The sequence below is a fragment of the Centruroides vittatus genome, unplaced genomic scaffold, assembly GCF_030686945.1.
Source record: "Centruroides vittatus isolate TY-2023 unplaced genomic scaffold, ASM3068694v2 contig_502, whole genome shotgun sequence".
NCBI classification, from domain to species: Eukaryota; Metazoa; Arthropoda; class Arachnida; order Scorpiones; family Buthidae; genus Centruroides; species Centruroides vittatus.
The window spans coordinates 952,774-971,353 of NW_027122289.1; the positions used below are offsets into that span (position 1 = coordinate 952,774).

General features: G+C 35.4%; 1 protein-coding gene across 2 annotated transcripts; it reads right to left on the minus strand.

The window, feature by feature from the left end:
* LOC136978266 (aegyptin-like) lies at positions 1-1,938 on the minus strand. Of its 2 annotated transcripts, XM_067273951.1 has the most exons (6): positions 1,779-1,938; positions 1,501-1,710; positions 996-1,057; positions 900-929; positions 313-336; positions 1-229 (listed from the first exon to the last, which is right to left on the minus strand). In XM_067273951.1, exons 1-6 carry the CDS (start codon positions 1,831-1,833, stop codon positions 101-103), a joined length of 510 nt encoding a protein of 169 aa, XP_067130052.1. In that variant the 5' UTR covers positions 1,834-1,938; the 3' UTR covers positions 1-100. The 2 variants fall into 2 exon arrangements, with proteins under 2 accessions (XP_067130052.1, XP_067130053.1); XM_067273952.1 differs by lacking the exon at positions 900-929.
* Positions 1,939-18,580: the final 16,642 nt, after the last annotated feature.

Consider the following 18,580-nt stretch of genomic DNA (forward strand, 5'->3'; position numbering starts at 1 on the left):
TTTTTAGTATTAACTTTAATATAGCATTATCCAATTTTTACATCTTATCTGCCTGAGGCAAATTTACAAAACTTGCAAAAATTAAGTAAAATATTCGTATTTATCTTCCAATAATGTTAGTAGGAAGAAAAGGCAAGAAGCCGCTTATATCGTCTAACACGCCGCTCTCCGTTAATTCGATTCCAGCGCATGCCCCTAAAGCAACAATGTCACCAATAATCTTCATACACTGTTTAATTTAATAATATAAAAGTAATGTTATTTATTTTTATATTAAAGTATTAGTAAACTTTATATACAAGAAGCGTTTACCTCCTCAGGCTCAATCTTAGGGACCTAGATTATTTTAAAAAAGTATTTGTACGTATTTAAATAGTATATACAAGTAATTAGATATATTACAGAACGATTCTCGAAGGTCTAACAAAAATTTAGAAGCAAAAGAACAAAAATATTATAAATTTATGTCTGCTTGTATAAGTGAATACGCTGTTTATGTAGAGTTTAAAGGGAATGAGTAAATGATTTACTATATACATAAAGAAAACTTATGAAATTTCCTGATAAAGTTGTGCAAATCTATCTATTTCTCTCTATTTTATAGAAGTTTAACATCTAAATAAACTAATTAATTATAATTATTTATAGTTAGATCGTATCAAAATCTCTTGTCGAATGTGTCATTTTGTGTTATTTAGTATTTAAATAATAATTATGAGAAATAAGAACAATTAAGTTAATTACTGTGGCTTGTTTAATATATTCAAGTATGATCCACAATTAAACTTTATACGGTAGTTCTAATACATAAAAATATTCTCAAAATTTTGTCCAACTTTCGAGAATCATTGTAGGGCCTTTAATTAATATTTCTATTAATATTCGATTAAGCTACTTACCGGCACTATACATACGGAAGAAGTTATGCACTGTGAAGAAGTTTTTTTAAAACATGGCCTTACATTCAAAATTAAAAAAATTATATTGTTACTTACATTAATAAGAGATCCAACTATATCTTGCATTTCTTCCACGAAACTGCATTCGCTTCCTTTGCCTTCTCCCTCACTTTCCCCTTCTCCTCCTCCTTCCTCACTTTCCCCTTCTCCTCCTCCTTCCTCACTTTCCCCTTCTCCTCCTCCTTCCTCACTTTCCCCTTCTCCTCCTCCTTCCTCACTTTCCCCTTCTCCTCCTCCTTCCTCACTTTCCCCTTCTCCTCCTCCTTCCTCACTTTCCCCTTCTCCTCCTCCTTCCTCACTTTCCCCTTCTCCTCCTCCTTCCTCACTTTCCCCTTCTCCTCCTCCTTCCTCACTTTCCCCTTCTCCTCCTCCTTCCTCACTTTCCCCTTCTCCTCCTCCTTCCTCACTTTCCCCTTCTCCTCCTCCTTCCTCACTTTCCCTTCTCCTCCTCCTTCCTCCTTTCTCCCTCACTTTCCCCTTCTCCTCCTCCTTCCTCACTTTCCCCTTCTCCTCCTCCTTCCTCTTTCGCCTTCACTGTCACTTTCTCCCTCCCCTCCTTCCTCTTCGCCTTCACTGTCACTTTCCCCTTCTTCTCCTTCCGCACTTTCTCCTTCTCCTCCTCCTTCCTCGCTTTCTCCTTCTCTTCCTTCCACACTTTCTCCTTCCTCACTTTCTTTACTCTTCTCTTTGCTATCATCATCTTCGCTTTTCTCTTCTCCACTGTCACTTTCACTTTCTCCTTTTTCACATTCTATAATTACGATCTACTTTAGCAAATCACTAGAATCACAAAGATTAACTATAAGTAAAATACAATACCTGTTAGATCTGCATAGCGTAGCATTACAAGTAATAACACGAAGACGAATTTCATTTTTTCTTGCTCCAAATGACTAGAAACACTTAAAATTACAGTAGAAATAGGCACTAAATATGATATTTAGTTTATATTTACCCACTTTTTTATATTGCTTGTACAGTACAGGTGTTACAATATATTATCACGCCGTATTAAAAAGTATGTTTTTACATTATAATGACATTAATATTCCACGAGCGAAAATCGTTTGTTTGTATAGATTATGACGTATTTCAATCGACACAAGGTCTTATATTATGATATATTTACAATAACTAAACTAATTTTAGTACGGAGCAGATTAAGTTAATCCGGACGTTGCATTTACTATATGCTAATTATTGAATTGGTATTGTTACGAAATTATGGAAGAAATAAATAATAATAAAAAAATGGAAGACAGCAAAAGAAAATGTACTTTTCGGGAAGCGTTGAACACGATAACTCCCGTTAAAGTCCAGAAAATCCAGAAAACTTGAAGGTACAGTACTTCTCGGATCCATATTGAAAATCATGGCATTGCACTGCAAAATAAACCAATTGACGGAGACTTGAATAGCGTAGCGTACAGATACGCTTTCAACACTAAACAGACTTGTTTATAACGGAAGAAATATCCAACATTCCAACACGTTAAGATTAGCAGTGAATAAAACTGGTAAGACGAAACTTTACCGCTTATTATGCAGACTGGGTCTCGCAAGATTCAATCGTGGTAAAAATGCTATCAAACTCCAACATGAGAATTCAAATAAACTATTTGAAGGCACCTCAATGTGCCATGATATACTGGTTGGAAATCCTTCGTGTAGAATACGGTGGTATTTATGTAATGCAGTCAACATGAAGATAGTTCGCGTAGATTGCATTCTAGACTTTACTCATGTTAGCATCACTCACACGTAAGCTGTACTGTACGCCAGATTTCGTCGTAGCGCAGCGCACAGTACTGTACAGTACGTACTGTACGTGTTGAGTTACTAGAACATTATAAATACGGGCATTTTATTAATAAACTATAGAAATTGCCAAATATAACCAGCAAATAATTCTGCGTATTTGCGCCTCTATATACCATTCCAAACGTATTCATCAATGAATTTTTTTAATACCTTTTATATAAAAATTACCTGTTTATTTTTATTTTAACGGTATAGACTATTATTAACGTGTTCTATCGTCTAATCTTCATTTGAATATTATTCTGATATGTATTAACATATAAAACAGAAGGAAAGTATGGCAATCAGTCAAAAAATGGTCCCTAAGATGTTTAGAATTTTGAATTCCGGGTACTTTGAAACGTCTAGAAATGTAATTATTTTTTAATGTATGGATGTTAGTGTGGGTGCCGGGAGGCGGCCAAAGTCTCGTTCCTCCTTTTTGTCGGCTAACAGGTCCGTGAGACCTGCCCACGTCAAGATAGCGGTTCGGATGAGTTACGCGTTACGCGGTTTTTATGCGAGTGGAGGAAGTGAATGGGTCCGACGATAGAGCGGCGGATGATAATATTCGAATAAAAGACATAGGCAACGGATAATAACAACAACAAGAATTTATTTAAGCTAGCAGGATAATTACAAAAAAGGGCGCGCGACGGTCGCCTCTTTCTGGATTCGCGGAGGGAGAGTTTACATAAATTCGGGTCGGTCTTCGTAGTCGACAATATTTCGTCGATTATCGGCGGTTCCCCTCGATTTTTGTTCGCACACGCACAGTTAAAAGACAAACGTAACCGACCCCCCCCTTTTCTCTGTCGTCGCCTTTTTATTCTCTCGGTCACAAGTTCCAGTTTCACCAACCCGCGTTTTTCGACTCTTGTTCCTCCTGATTCATATTTTCTTTTCCTTCGACTCATATCCCTTTTCCTTCTACACGCGCGGAAAAGGATGTATCATTACCGGCTTAATTCCGGTGGGTTAGAACTTTCACACCACCTTGGGCTTTCTAAAATCGAAGCTGTCCCTGAAGGGCAGGTTCGAATTTTCTTTCTTTCGGGGAGGATGGCTATTTTAAGCGCGCTGTCTCTCCCTGATTGGTAACTTACAGGCGACGTTAATTAGTATCGACAATGATTTATATGGCGAATTTTTACACGATTTACCTGGCGACATTAACAATTTATTGATTTCGCGACAATCAAAGATTAATCGGGCGCGCGTTACAATAAGTTGTTATGTTAAACCAACCACGGTGGGTTTGGTAAACAACAACGGTGTTCCCGGAAGTAAGGTGGTTTCCTAGCTGGCACGTGGTGCAGACGTAGTTTCCTTTCGTCACTTGGGCACGAGAGTAAAGTTCAAGGTCTTGAGTGTTCGTTATGTCCTCTTGTTGAAGGGAGTTCGTTGACTTGTGCTACCTGGTTGGCGTGTTCGCTTGTTGTGAAGATCGAATTTAAACAGGAACTTGAGGGCTGGAGAATTTCGGTGAGTGGTGTCTTGATGCCGTTTGTTGTAGTGTGGCGATGTCGTCGTGCATGAAACTCTGTGCGGTGATTAATTTTGGTGGAGGGTCGTCATAGTCTTAGTCCGTTGCGGCGAGGATGTCGTCCTATTGGTACTCACAAAAGTTAATTACAAACAGTTATTTGAAATGAAAAGTCTATTTGTTCTCGGATCGAGGTACACATTACAAAAAGTTATAAATGGGGTTACTCTCCCTCAGGTCGCTAGGATGATAAAATCCTAACTTAAATCTAAATGGGATAAGCTAACACGTTGGTCTAATTCAAAACGTTGGTTAAAATGGTTAAATAAAATTTGAATATATGGAATATTTAATATAATATATGATATATATGGTTATATGATTATATTATAGTCAAAACTTCGAACGAGAAAAGTTAAACAAAAAGGCCTTAAAATGGCAGCGTTAATACGTTCGAACAACGGCACGTGGAGGTTAGTTGTGTTATATCGCTCCGGGGAGTTTCCTGTAACGGTGTGTCACTTCCCGGAAGCGGGTTAGCTTCTCGTTCTTAGTCTAATTCCCGTCAGGGGATGACTGTCGGCTTGTCGCGGGGGAAACGAACCGCGGGATGCGACTACGATTTCGGCTTGGCCGCGGCATTACCCATGGCTGTTCGGGTTCTGATTCCCCGCTCTCTATGTCCTCCTTCTCTCCTTCCGGTTCTGCGTTGGCAGCTTCACTTTCGAGCTCTGATTCTGCTTCCTCGCGTTCCCTTTCTGGTTCCGTTTCATCGCTGGGATTAGATTGCTCTTTTGTTAGTGAAGGGAGTACGGTCGTTAATGCGTCTTCGACGGGTGATGCAACCGGTGGCTGGATGATTGTGTCCGTGTTATCCTGTTGTATTCGGGGTCGCTTAGTCTTTCGATGAGCAGCGGTCCTTCTTCTCGCGCTCCGGATTTGTAATTTCCGTCTCTCCTTCCCTTCGGCGGGAGGTATTTGTTCTGCGCAGGGGATGTCTGACAGGATTTTCTTTCTTTCCTTGCGGTTCTTACGCCGCTTTCTCCCTCTGCGCGGCCGTCTAGGTGTGCAAAAATGTATCGTATTCCCATTTGATAGGATCACTTGATCATGAGCAAAATCTAAACTTAACTGTGCGGTTTCGATGAGGTCTCGGCCCAAGATTCCTTCACAGGTTTGTAACCTCGGCTCGTACGATGGCACATGGCATGGCATATTTCTTTCCCCGTAATTTAAATGTAGGTGTCACTGAGCCTATAGCGGTAATCGGCTCCCCTAAGCCGATTCTTAACTTCTGTCGGCGCCCGAATTGTATGGGGGCTTTCCCTTTCAATTTATTCGCTAAATCGTTTGATATGAGCGTACGTTCTGCGCTGGTATTAACAATATTCCAGTGAAAATGCAAGTTAATATAAACTAATATGATAGGTTCGTGTCTTGAGATAGTTTTACTTATTCCTATCCTGCCTTTCCACCTCGTCTCACTTTCCTCGGACGAATCTGTTTGGGGTAGAGAAAGGTTTCTACTCGTTTCGGTATAGTGTCGCTGTTGCTTAGATACAGGATAAGGGGATCTAGTAGAGTAATTATATCGAGGTCGCTGATCTTGGATGCTTCGAATAATACCTGTCCATCCGTTTCGATTTTCTTCCATAGGTTGAGAGCTATTTTGATCGATTTCGCTTTCGCGTCTCCTTGGAGGTTCATTTCGTTGACGCGTAGGAGAAGAGTTACTATTAGTATCTCTGCGATCGCGGGGGTTCCGGTTCCTATAGTTTTGATCATTTGGTCGGTCGGGTCTACGGCTAGTATTAACTGGGTGGTATCCTCCTCGCTGGAAAGGCGGATCATTCTGATTCCCTCGATTATTTCGCCTCCCTGGAGGGGTTCTAGCATTATTTGTCGATGAGGTTCGGGTTAGTCTTTCCACTCTGGCTGTAAGTTCCTGCATAGCCGACATTGAGCTATCTCGTCCTGTGAGGGGGAGTCTGTCACCCGCTCGCTGTCCCGGACTGTTCGTAATATTCCCCGCGGATGGGAGGTGAGCTGTTCGATCGTCTCCTCACTGATCGCTGCGTTGAGCGCCTCATCAAAGGTTTCAGCCTGGCGACTCATTACTCGCTGGCGGATCCTTATATCGATCCCGTTAAGGAATTGCGCCTTTAACCGTTCATCTAACTCCTTCCGTTGAATGCGCTGAATAATAGCGGCTTCTGCTCCGGGCTGCGGCGTGATCTCGATTTCCATCGCGAGCGCTTGGAGTCGGGCGGCGTACGTTTGTACATCCTCGTCTCTTTTTTGTACGCAGGTATAAAATTTACTAAGCCTAAATGAGTAAGGTTCTCGCTCGAACCGCGCAATCATTAAGCGCTTAAACTCGTCAAATTCGTCGACCTCTTTGATTCGTCGATCTTTTCGGACGAATTCTCGAGCTATTCCGGTGAGTTTGAGTTTGGCTACGGCCAACATTTGGGCCTTTGACCATGCCGCGACTTTCGTTACGTCCGCTAACGAGTCAAAAAAATCCGTCACTCGGAGACCTCCCGTTTCTCCGGAAAACACGGGCAGGAGTGGAATGATTCCGCCCAACCCTCCTAGGGTGAGGGGATTCGGATTCGCGGGAGCTGGTCCTACCGCGGGTTGCCCTCCATTTTTCGCAATAGGTCTAATTAGCTTAGAACTACCTCCGATACTATTCCTAGTCTGTCTACCTGTGATTTAGGTCCCTACTTCGACGGGAATTGTCCTTTTTATTCGAATATAGTCCTTTCCGCTCTATCGATATTTCGAAGGAGTCTAACCCCACTCCTGAAAAACCAATTTGTGGGAAACGCCGGGAGGTAGGACGGAAGTCGGACCTCTTTGTTCTCGGCGAATAGGTCGGCAAGACCCGCCCCACTGTCAAGGATGGCTAATTTTGCGCGATATCCCGACTTGTCGGGATCGGTCAGTTACTTGTCAGGTCGAGTGGAGGAGTGTGTGTGGGGTCGTCGATAAAGAAAGGCAATATCCGTATAACAGGACAACACAGATAATGGGTTATTGGAACATAGGAACTACTAAAGAAACGCTACGCATCCCGTCCCTAATCGCGGGAGAGAGAGAGCTCACAATTGTTAGGGGATTCATACCTCTCGGTTATCGATTTTGATCGAGAATATACTTCGACTCGGACGTCTTTCCTGGCGGAGCGACAGGTGGGCGGCAGGATTGGCTTGTCGGCGGAGGCTTCGGCGTCTCGACTTGGCCTTCGAGTCGGATACGGTGTCGCCGGGCAGTTCGTCTTCTTCGGACGTCAGCTCCCCGTTCTTAGAGATCTCCCCCCTATTTATACTCTAAGTCCCTTCCGCCACGATCACCAATCGCGAGGGAGGATGATGACTTGAATTCCGTGACTCAGGTCGGATCCTGAGAAGAAGGGAAGTGAGTTTGACGGCGGAAGATTGTACATCCTTCGAAACTTGATCGTTATCGCGGATCTCGATCGTTATCTCCCGAGAGGGCTTCGAAATAATTAAAATTTAACATTGGACCGGCCTAATACGGGTCTCACATTAGTGTGTGAAGGAAGCACGAGTTTGTTCCCCCTTTTTGAACTTTAATAACTCCTGTGCTTTTTGTCAAAGCAAAAAGTCTGAAGTTTTGCAGGGATGTTTACGAATTAAAATTTAATAGCATTAATTCCTCTAACGGTTAAAAAGGTCGAAGAGGTAGGGAGAGAGGGGGATCACATGCCGTATATCGAGTGGGTTCGAACTTAATGAAGATTTTACTCATTATTAGCATTTACATTTTTTTTTTTATTTTTATAAAAAAGTCGTCTCTGCCCTCAAAATTAAGGTTATTGCCATCTTTTAATAATTAATAATTATAAAAAGCGTTTAAGTTAAATACCATTACAAATGGCTTTACCATAAATTTAAATATTTTGCAGGGAAAGTTACGCAACACTTTGCTAGTTTATGTCGGTATGAAGAAATTTTTAAATTAAAAACAGAAAGATATCAATTGAAATAAAATTACGTTACACTATCTATTACCTGTATGGCTTAAAATTCTTCAAATAAACCTACTTAAATGTTATTTATGTATTAAGTGATTAAATCCATAACATAAAATATATTGTGTTAATAGTTTTAAATGTTAACAAGACAAAATAAATTAAAATAAGTCAGTGGGGGGGGATGCATTTAGGGTACACAGACCCCTCATCAGCCCATTGAAGATTAGACACATGGCAGCAAATACAATATCTAAAATATTGTAACAACGTATACGTAATGTATTATCTAAGTGCCAGGTTATTTATCCTTGCGTGCCATTTTAGGCACACCTGCCATAGATTCGCCACTTCTACTCTAGAACATCTGTCTAGTGAGTTTATAAGACACGTTCACTTGTCGGCAGCAAAGGGCGAGACTGATTCTGATCGTATTGTAAAGTACTATTTTTAGTATCTTAGGAAATCGACACAAAGTGCGGTCGGTAAAACTTCCGTTAACCTAACGGGTACTTTACGCGGATTCGAGGTTAGTTTTGCCAAGGCCAGACTTAAGCGTGCACCGAAAAATTAGTAATAATAACGATAAATATCAAGTCAGATCAAAAGTTCAAATATATTTAATTAGTAACTAGAATGGATTATTGACATTTGTACGTAGTACAAACAAAATTTATTAACGAAAATCAACAAGAAAACCCGACAATAAACTTAGCTACTTAGCTTAACTTAATAGTAATTCCCCTTTGAAAATTCGACAAATCAAATACTTAGCAAGAGATTTTGTTCATAGTTCCTAATTAAACGTGTATCCGTCACCTCACTATACGAAGAAACTGTTTCCTCACTCCTTTCGATATCGTCAAATCGTCAATCGAACTCCTCTTTAACACCTTGGATCGTCCAATTATCAATCTGGACTTCTATCAGAAAATACTTCGCTTTCGAATTCACCTCGCTCTCAAAGTCGCCTCGATTTGGAATTCACCTCTCTTCTTCGGTTAACGTACGGGTTTTATACTGTGAGGTGACGTCACACTTGAGCTGAGCTACTCCCCTTATTTACATACTTAGTTGCTAACATTAATTTTCTTTTCTGGCAGTTTTAAGTTTCCGACAAAGCTTATAAACCGTTTACAAAGTATTTATCATAATTTTCTGGGATGTTTAAGACGGTTTATCAAGTATTTCTTTACTAGTGAATGTGGGGACTCCCCCTCCATTTTTTTTCTGCGGACCGTTACTTCCGCTGGGCAGCGCAAGTGCGCAAGATTTTTCCTACGGCGCTTATTTCTCCGTGAGTTGTTTTATCTTCATGTTTTCATTACTAACAAGAGTGGTGGGAAACCTTCGTCCTAAATAAACAAGACCCAAACAGAAGATAATAAAACGGAAATAATAATAAAATAAAAATAACGTTCGGACTCAGTTTCTTACAGTATTTTTCTGACATTCAGATTGTACTTTTTAGATCATCCTCCCAAATCCCCAAGAGCAAACTCCTAGTCACGTTACTGCTTGTATTTTGACATATATACTGTGGTAGACCAAGTCACACAACGAAGTGCTATCTAACCCTTATAATAAAGACAACAGTTTCTACTTTAGTGCCCTTTTTTCCTACTATTCTTAATTTTAAACCAATCACACATAAGCACTGTTTCCCACAATAAAGACCCCAGAAAGAAACAGTGCCTACGTGTGATTGGTATCCGTAAGAATAGTGTCTTTTTCCACAAAAATAGAATAATAAATGCCAATTTCCTTTAAAAAAAATGAAAAAAGAAACAGTTATTTAATAATGAAATAGTTCTATCCGTAATAAGAGAGGAGACAAATAAATTATACCAAGAAACTACAAGAAAGGATGGTTTTTTTCTGAGCGCAGTTTCAGTGTGGGCTTTTCCACGTGCACTTTTTTCCGGTTAACGTCTTGGTCATATAGCCTTTACCAATTATTTTATGGGATGTTTGTAAGGCCTTCTACACGATATAAAATAATTTAATTGAAACACAACAATAACATTAGCCCAAGTTACGTTACGATACATTTAAGTTACGTTAAAAGGTGATTTAATTGTAAAGACACTAATAATCGAAGTATAACGTACGAAATCTTTATTTTTAAAAAAGTATCGCATTTTATTATTTGTATACTTTTGTATACCAATTAGCATATTAAATAACTTATAAATTCTAATAACTATGTTAAATTTACTTTATTCGTTAAGATAATATATTAATACGTGGGATTAATTTCGTTTTTATCATTTTTGTATATTTAAAATAATTTATTATTGAGGAAGTATATTACAAAAAAAATAATTTAATTTAAAAAATTGTAGTAAATAACAAAATCTTCTAATAGTAAGTTAAAAGAACTGTTCTGAACAAGAGTAACGTCTCCAACATCTTTAACCAATCACTAAGCAGCCTGATATTGATTGACCAATGACGCGACTTATTCAAATAACTTCAGAAATTTAAGAGAGGCTGAAGTATTGAAGTGCTGACACAGGTGTCAAGCTTTGGAGATTATTGAGCAAAAATGGCAAGTATCAAAAAAGAAAACATATCCATGAAATTTATCTTTTTTAAGTCATATAATGTAAAAAGTCAAAATGGAAAAAATCCTGCAAAATCATGGAGGTAAATTTTTGTTTTTACTAAAATTGTAAAGTATAAACGTTGTTCGAATATCGAGAATTGTTTCAACGAATAGTTCATTATTTTAAAATATTTTAAACTATTTTTACATTATTAAGGTCCCGAAAACCTTAAACGATTGATTAGAATATAGTTTATAAAGAAAATTAATATAGATTATGATTTATTTGAAGAAAATTAAGTTTATTCGTTACCCTATCGCGTATGTAGCTTGATAAAACGTTTTAGGTTTTAAAGCTAATTAAATAGAATATTTTGTAATATTTAAGAAGTACATTTTAATATAGTTATTCTAGTTTCAAATAAAATAAAATTAAGTTTAAATAAAAAATTATTTTTCCACGCTGTAGGCCAGATGTGCTTGTTACAATACAACCCACTAACGTAGAATTTAAAAATTAGAATGGGTACATTTCATAACGGGGGAGGGACTGACAGAAGTAAAAGGGTTAAAAATTGATTTAAGAATAATTAAAATATTTAGAATAAAAACGCAAAGTTTTAAAACTAAATTACTCAACGTTTATTCTTCTCTATTTAACTTTAAATATAAATTTTAGATATATTTTGTTGTATACTTAATTTATTCATATTAATAATATATATTAATTTTTGAATATGATTTATTATATTTTTGGAACTTTATTACATTTAAGACTCATATATTAATATAGTTAATCTATTTTTAAATTGAATAAAATTAATTTCAAATACGAAATTATTTTCTCACGCTCTTATGGGATTATGTGTATTAGTCATAGAATATTCTATAACCGGGTGGACCATATTTCAAGGAAAAACTAAACTTAAGCCTGCTTTAAAATGAACAATTCAGTTAAAAAGTACATTTTTGCTAGAAATATTTTAATATTAACTAACGTTTTAAATGCAAATTAATTAAATTAAATTGTAATTTATAAACTTATAATGTTAACAGACTATCGAAATATTAAATATTTAAAAATTTCTTATTAATTCGTTGTTTTAAATTATTGAATTTTTTATTAATTAAAATCGAATTATTCATAAATAACAACTAACTTGTTAAAAAGCTATACATCTACCAAAGCCGAATTATCGGTCTAGAGTCGGCTATAATAAATAAAATGTCTTATTAATTATTTATTCTAGCCGACTCTAGCCCGATAATTCTGCTTTGGATGTATATCGAATTATTCTTTTCGAAATTTAAATAATTTCGAAAAATAGTTCGAATATTTTAAGCTGTTAATATAAAAACGGATTCATTTTTGCCTAAATGTATAATTTGATTTTTAGAGAGTTAGTTTCGTGCTGTAATGACGGCGAAATTATACTAAATTGTAAACTGTTATATAGTTTAACTTAATAACAGTTTTAACCAGACAAATTTGTTAGAGAATATTAAACTTAAAAATTTCTTTACGTTTGAACGATTTTTTATGTAATTAATTAATTTGAAGAACTTTATTAACCATCAAAACGTAACAATAAAAACAGCGGTTTGAAAAGATAACCAATTGAATAGAAGTAGGAGTAGCTTAAATGTTAAGGATGAAGTGGATTGGTTGCTGATCCGTGTTTCTCTTAATGGCAAGCGAATAACGTTAACACTACAACTATTATGAGATGGTTTTTCTTTAAAATATAGAATTGTCATATTTGTAAATGAAAAATTTAATTATTTAATAGATTTTAATTTAGATATTTTCTTTTTATTAATACATGTTATTTCACATGATTTTATACATAAAAATATTATCCCACATTAGTTATATAGTCTGTTAAACTTACATATTATTCTATTAATAAAACAATAGTTATAAATAAAATAGTAGAATTAATAGAATAATATCGCGGGCAAGATGGAATAGTTTATGTTGCCCGCGCGCAATTATTTTGATTTCTGTTTTCAATTTATCTAACTAATTGAGGATGTACATAATTGTTTTTAGATGGCGAACAAGTATATAAGAAAGAGGAACAGAAGTTCTTGGACTGAAGAAACAATGCAGATGGATGAAGGTTTTTTTGTATTATGTGGAGAACCATATGCGGAATCGCCCACAGAGGACTGGTTACAGTATCTAGTGTGTTGTGGTTGGGCACGTGAACTATGTACAGACGCAAAAGATGGATGTTTTTTATGTGTCAATTGTAAAACGTAGGGATATCCTATGTATTTCATCTTGTCTTCAGGGTGAGAACAAGATGGAATTTTTGACGTTTTTACTTCATGATTCCTAACAGATTTTATACTTAATATTAATTATTTGTAATTACGCAATTTTTTAACCATCTAAGATCTCTGTCGAGACTGATTAAAATAAAAGCTTTATATTATGTTTTATGTTTTTTTACATTATAAAGTTAAACCTTCCATTCTGCCCTTCCTTCTCCTACACACGCAAAATGTAGCTAACGCGAACGCTTGCGTCGTAATTTTAGTATCATTTTATGATCATTTTTAACATTAAAACAAATAATTTTTATATTATTTATTTTTTAATTCATTCAGCGTGCCACTGAAAAAATGGTATCGCGTGCCAGACGTAGGTTTCTGACCTGCACCTGGTACGTCAACCAGATGCTTGCTGACACGTGCTTTATCTTACGTCTGCGAATGATTAGTTAAGTAGCCCTACGCCTAAAATGGAGGTGCTAGCGTACTGTACACTGTACAGTACACTAGCCAGCACTGTAAATCTAGTTAAAATGTTTTCCCCTGAAAAATTTTAAAAAAAAGGTGAGTTTTTTTTACAAAGATTCAAAAACATTTTATTTTATGTTTAGTGGAAGATTTCATTTCAATCTAAAACACTCGGCGTTGCTCGAGCAGAGAGGCCAATTAGTCTGATTGACAGGCCAGACCTGTCAATTAAACTAAGTGGTGTTAAACGAATTATGTTCAGTACAGATGATAGCTTAGATATCATTGTTTCTGAAACAATTAAAACCCCGGAAAGGATATATTCAGATCGTTTTTAATTACAGACATGAAACTCTACAATTAGGCTTATGTAAGAAAATCCATGCTCTTTAAAATATATATTAATTTGAAAACGTCGTTTACACACACAATTCTAAGATTTATCTATTATCCACACATTTAAAAATCTTTATTTAGCGCCATTAAAAATAGCACCAACACCCTGAGAGTCGCTAAATTACACGAATTTTAAACTTTCTAACTTAAAATTGTGTGTAGATTTCGTTACAGTATACAATTATTTTTGCTTGAGATACTTCAGTTTAGCGCCGCATTGGATATAGCGACAACTTCTTAAAATATTTAAGAATGAAGAAATTGTCTAAACGGGCGCTGTGGTATAAGAGACTGTAATTATGCCGTCAGTTCCTTTTAAACAGTTGTTAGTAAATAGTGTTAACGATCGATTAAATCAGTCTGTAAATTGAATAACGCTTAAATAACCAACTGTAAACATGAAGTTTGTTTTTACAAATATTTAAAGAAATATTATCAATAAAAACACCTCATAATTTTAATCTTATTTTAAAAGAAATAAATATTTAAAATTTCACATAAGTATACGAAATTAATGTGTAAATTCTACTAACAGACGTCTTTATTCAGTCTTTCTGTGACGTAATGTCAGACCTTTAAAGGGGCGAAGACACTCCTTTAAAGACCTTAAGACACAAAAAAAAAGTTTCCTACATAACACGCCCCACTTTAAGGTGTGTGAGAGTAGCTTTGCAGGCATCACAAAGAAAGCGAATTCCATCTGTAGTTAATTTTCAGAACTTAACCTATACAAAAGAAAAATATCTCGATGACTCATTAAATAACGTTAATTTTAAAAATGATAAAATCATCCAACATCTGATGCTAAAGAAACGTTTATTAAAGAAACATTAACGTTTTCGACCTAATATGATAGGCCATCTTCAGATGCAAGCATTCTCCAACGTATTTTAACTAAATATTTAAACGTCAGAACGTTCAAACACTTTTACAATTTAAATTATAAAACCAAAATACTGGATAAATTAACAAAAAAAAAATAATAATGAAATAAAACACATATACTAAATGAAATAATACAATAACGATGTAAATAATGTAATAAAATAAAAATAAAAAATAAAATAAATACACAAAAAATGCTACTAAGTATAAGGGCACGTGCGGGCTAAAAATTTGTGTTTTAGTTTTTTTTTTTTATGTAGATCTTCCACGCGAAAGCCACTCCATCCGCTTCCCTGGCGTTAATACAATCATCTTTTAATTTACAGTACTTATATATAATTCGATTTTTTCTTCGTGCATTGCCAAAAAGGTGGAGAACGCATAGTCCTGAGGATAGAAGTTTAAGTCAGAAAATAAGAATGAATAGAAACTAAACAAAATATTAATTCATCAGCCGAGATCAACGCCCGAGATAAATCTAACAGTTTTAGTTTCTATTTACAGATTTCACATATATATATATGTACACACACACACACACACACAAAATATACATATATGTATATTAATTTGTATAAAACGTATTGGTAGTGTACTGTACTGTACACTACCATGTACATATGTTTTATACTAGGAAATCGCGCCACTTTGTCGTATCGCAATAGAATTGAGGTGAAGCTGGAAAGAAAGAAGAATCGCTGTTTAGTTCTTGTATTTTGTTCATTTTTCGCGCCTATTTTCTGTTAGATGCACGCAATGCTGTTTGAATTTCTAACCCCAGGACTAAATTTCGTTAGGCGCTCTCAGACTTAACGAAGAGCACGAGCATTGTCATTTTAATACCTCTGTATATCGGAAATAAACTCATGGATCTTTATTTTTTACATTTAAATGCACTCTCATTACATTTTTTTGATTTCTCGCCTGAATTAATGGAAAATTGCAAAGTTTTATCAAAATCGACCCATCAAATTTGGAGAAAAAACGCGCTAGTGACCGTGGTGCATGACACGACAAAATGGCGCGATATCGCTTTCGTGAAACGACTTTATATCTAAAAAATGAAGCCATGAACCTTCATTTTTTATTGAATTTTATAGATTCCTCGTCGCAATTAATGGAAAATGGCAGAGTTTAATCGAAATCGATCGAAAGGATTTTGAGAACGAACACAATTCTGTAAGCTACATAAAAGAGCACTCGCACTGACACTACGTCTCAATGAATACATGAATATAAATAAATTTATTTATATATGTGTTTAATAAGTGTTTCAAAAAATTTAATTTGGTTTATAAAATGTTCTGTAAATTATCATAAAATGATGAAAGTTAAGTGAAATTATAAAACATTAACGAATTTTTAAAACACTTGAAACAAAAGAAATACCAGAAGTGAATTTAACGGTGGGAAATGGGAGCACACGGCACGTGGGTTCTACTCCTGGTGGGTTTTACAAGACTTTTTCCTAATGGCACCAAATTTAATTTCATATGTGTAATTTTAATTACGTACAAGTTTAAAATCGGCGGTAAAATTTAAATAGAATTTTACAAGGATATTAATTAATTAAAAAATATTTAGATACCTTTTAGATTTAATTAAACTTTAAACAAACAGAATTAAATCAAATTACGATAAATTAGTTACTTTTAGAATTATTAATTAGAATGAAAGCAAGTTTTATCTTCAGCAATCAGTGACAAGGTGTGTATTCAAGTTCAAGTAAAAATATTTGATGAATATATGGAAACATTTAGCTTCTTTTAAATTTTAAAGGTTTTTTTTTTTTAAATAAAATTAAATAAGATCAATTTAAATTTAAACATATATAGAAAAATATCAAATATTTACAAGTATAAACTCGCAATATTTTATTCGTGTATAATTCCCAGTTGGGATTCAATCGTTGCAATAAGCTTCTCTGTGGAGGTTGTCCATTAGTTACGTCATCATTTTTGTTTGAAATGTTTACTCCCCTTGCCTTTCTCGTTTCTGAAGCTGACACCTGCAGCCAAACAATGTGGGTATGTCAACGAGTTTAAAGTACAAAATAAAGGTTTTCAAAGCCCTGTAACGATGCTTATTTTTCCAATTTATTATCATAATGATATTGTTTCATTCAGAATTCTCTGTAGTTTCAGTCTGTGTAATGTGCACTTTATTCACATGTTGAGTGTTACTTCAAAATTTGCTTACCCTGTTCTTATGCCACAACTTTTCATTTAGATATTCTTGCTGAGCTCTACTTTTTCAATCTGGTTTTACCAATTATTTTATGGGATGTTTGTAAGGTCTTCTACACGATACAAAATAGTGTAATTGAAACACAACAATAACATTAGCTTAAGTTACGTTACTATCCATTTAAGTTACGTTAAACGTGAGATAAATGTAAAGACACTAATAATCGAAGTATAACGTACGAAATCTTTATTTTTTAAAAAATTATCGCATTTTATTATTTGTATACTTTTATATACCAATTAGCATGTTAAATAACTTATAAATTCTAATAACTCTACGTTAAATTTACTTTATTCGTTAGGATAACGAATTTAATCCCACGTATTAATATATTTTCATCATTTTTGTATATTTAAAATAATTTATTTATTATTGAAAAAGTATATTACAAAAAAAGTAATTTAATTTAAAAAACAAAATCTTCTATTAGTTATTTACTACAATAAGTTAAAAGAACTGTCCTGAGGCCCCACCAGTGGGCGAGTGGTCTCCGTTGCCGCTCATAGCGGTGGTGACCGGACCCTAAACACTGGGAAGTTCGGTCGTGGGTTCGCGCCGCGTCTCGGACAGGCTGGCTGCTAGGAGTTTTCCGGGTTTTCTCCTAGCCAATAACGACTGAATAGGAGGCCAGTTCCCCACAGAAGTCCTCCCGGAAGGCACGGTTTCCCGCGCGTACGTTTAGGCCGTGAAATAAACGGCTGGCTCTTCGGTCGTATAGCGATCAAAACATTACTCTTCAGAAAAAAAAGCGCCCAAGGCTACAACCTCCATATGAACATTCACAAAGACAACTGTTCTGAGCAAGAGTAACGTCTCCAACATCTTTAACCAATCACTAAGCAGCCTGATATAGATTGACCAATGACGCGACTTATTCAAATAGCCTCTCTTAAATTTCTGAAGTCGAAGTATTGAAGTGCTGACACAGGCGTCAAGCTTTGGAGATTAAGCGAAAATGGCAACTGAAGGATATCTTAAATCATATATTGTAAAAAGTAAAAATGGACAAGATCCTGCAAAATCATGGAGGTAAATTTTTGTTTTAACTAAAATTGTAAAGTATAAACGTTGTTCGAATATCGAGAATTGCATAAGAAAAAAGAGAGATTAGTAAGATATTTATTTTATAAATGAAATTAATTCATAATTTTATGCATGGTAGGTTAATCAAATATGAATGCATTAATAATTAATCAAATTATTATTTTAATTTAGAGTGCCACGCCGAATTCAACACCTCAAAGTAGTCCTGGCACAACACCTACTTATTCAGATAGAAAAACAAATTCAAATTTGAATTCAAGTATCGTGTCTTCGGACAGTAATACATCATTTTCCGGAAACAAATATGATAAGGTAATTTCAACTAATTTTGTAAAATATTTTGTGTATATGTTGTTATATATTACGATTCTAACTTTGATTCATTTAATTTTTTAGGAAAGTTCAACGTCACTTCATAAAAGGAAGAAGAGACTCTGGTGACGGTGAAATAGAAGTGAAACGATCGC

Bases quoted from the DNA above. Each gene is read 5' to 3' on its own strand.
- LOC136978266 (XM_067273951.1), bottom strand. From the start codon at position 1,833: ATGAAATTCGTCTTCGTGTTATTACTTGTAATGCTACGCTATGCAGAT. The intron at 1,711-1,778 runs GTATTGTATTTT...TCGTAATTATAG, and splicing joins ACGCTATGCAGATCTAACAG to AATGTGAAAAAGGAGAAAGT. The intron at 930-995 runs GTAAGTAACAAT...ACTTCTTCACAG, and splicing joins TAGTTGGATCTCTTATTAAT to TGCATAACTTCTTCCGTATG.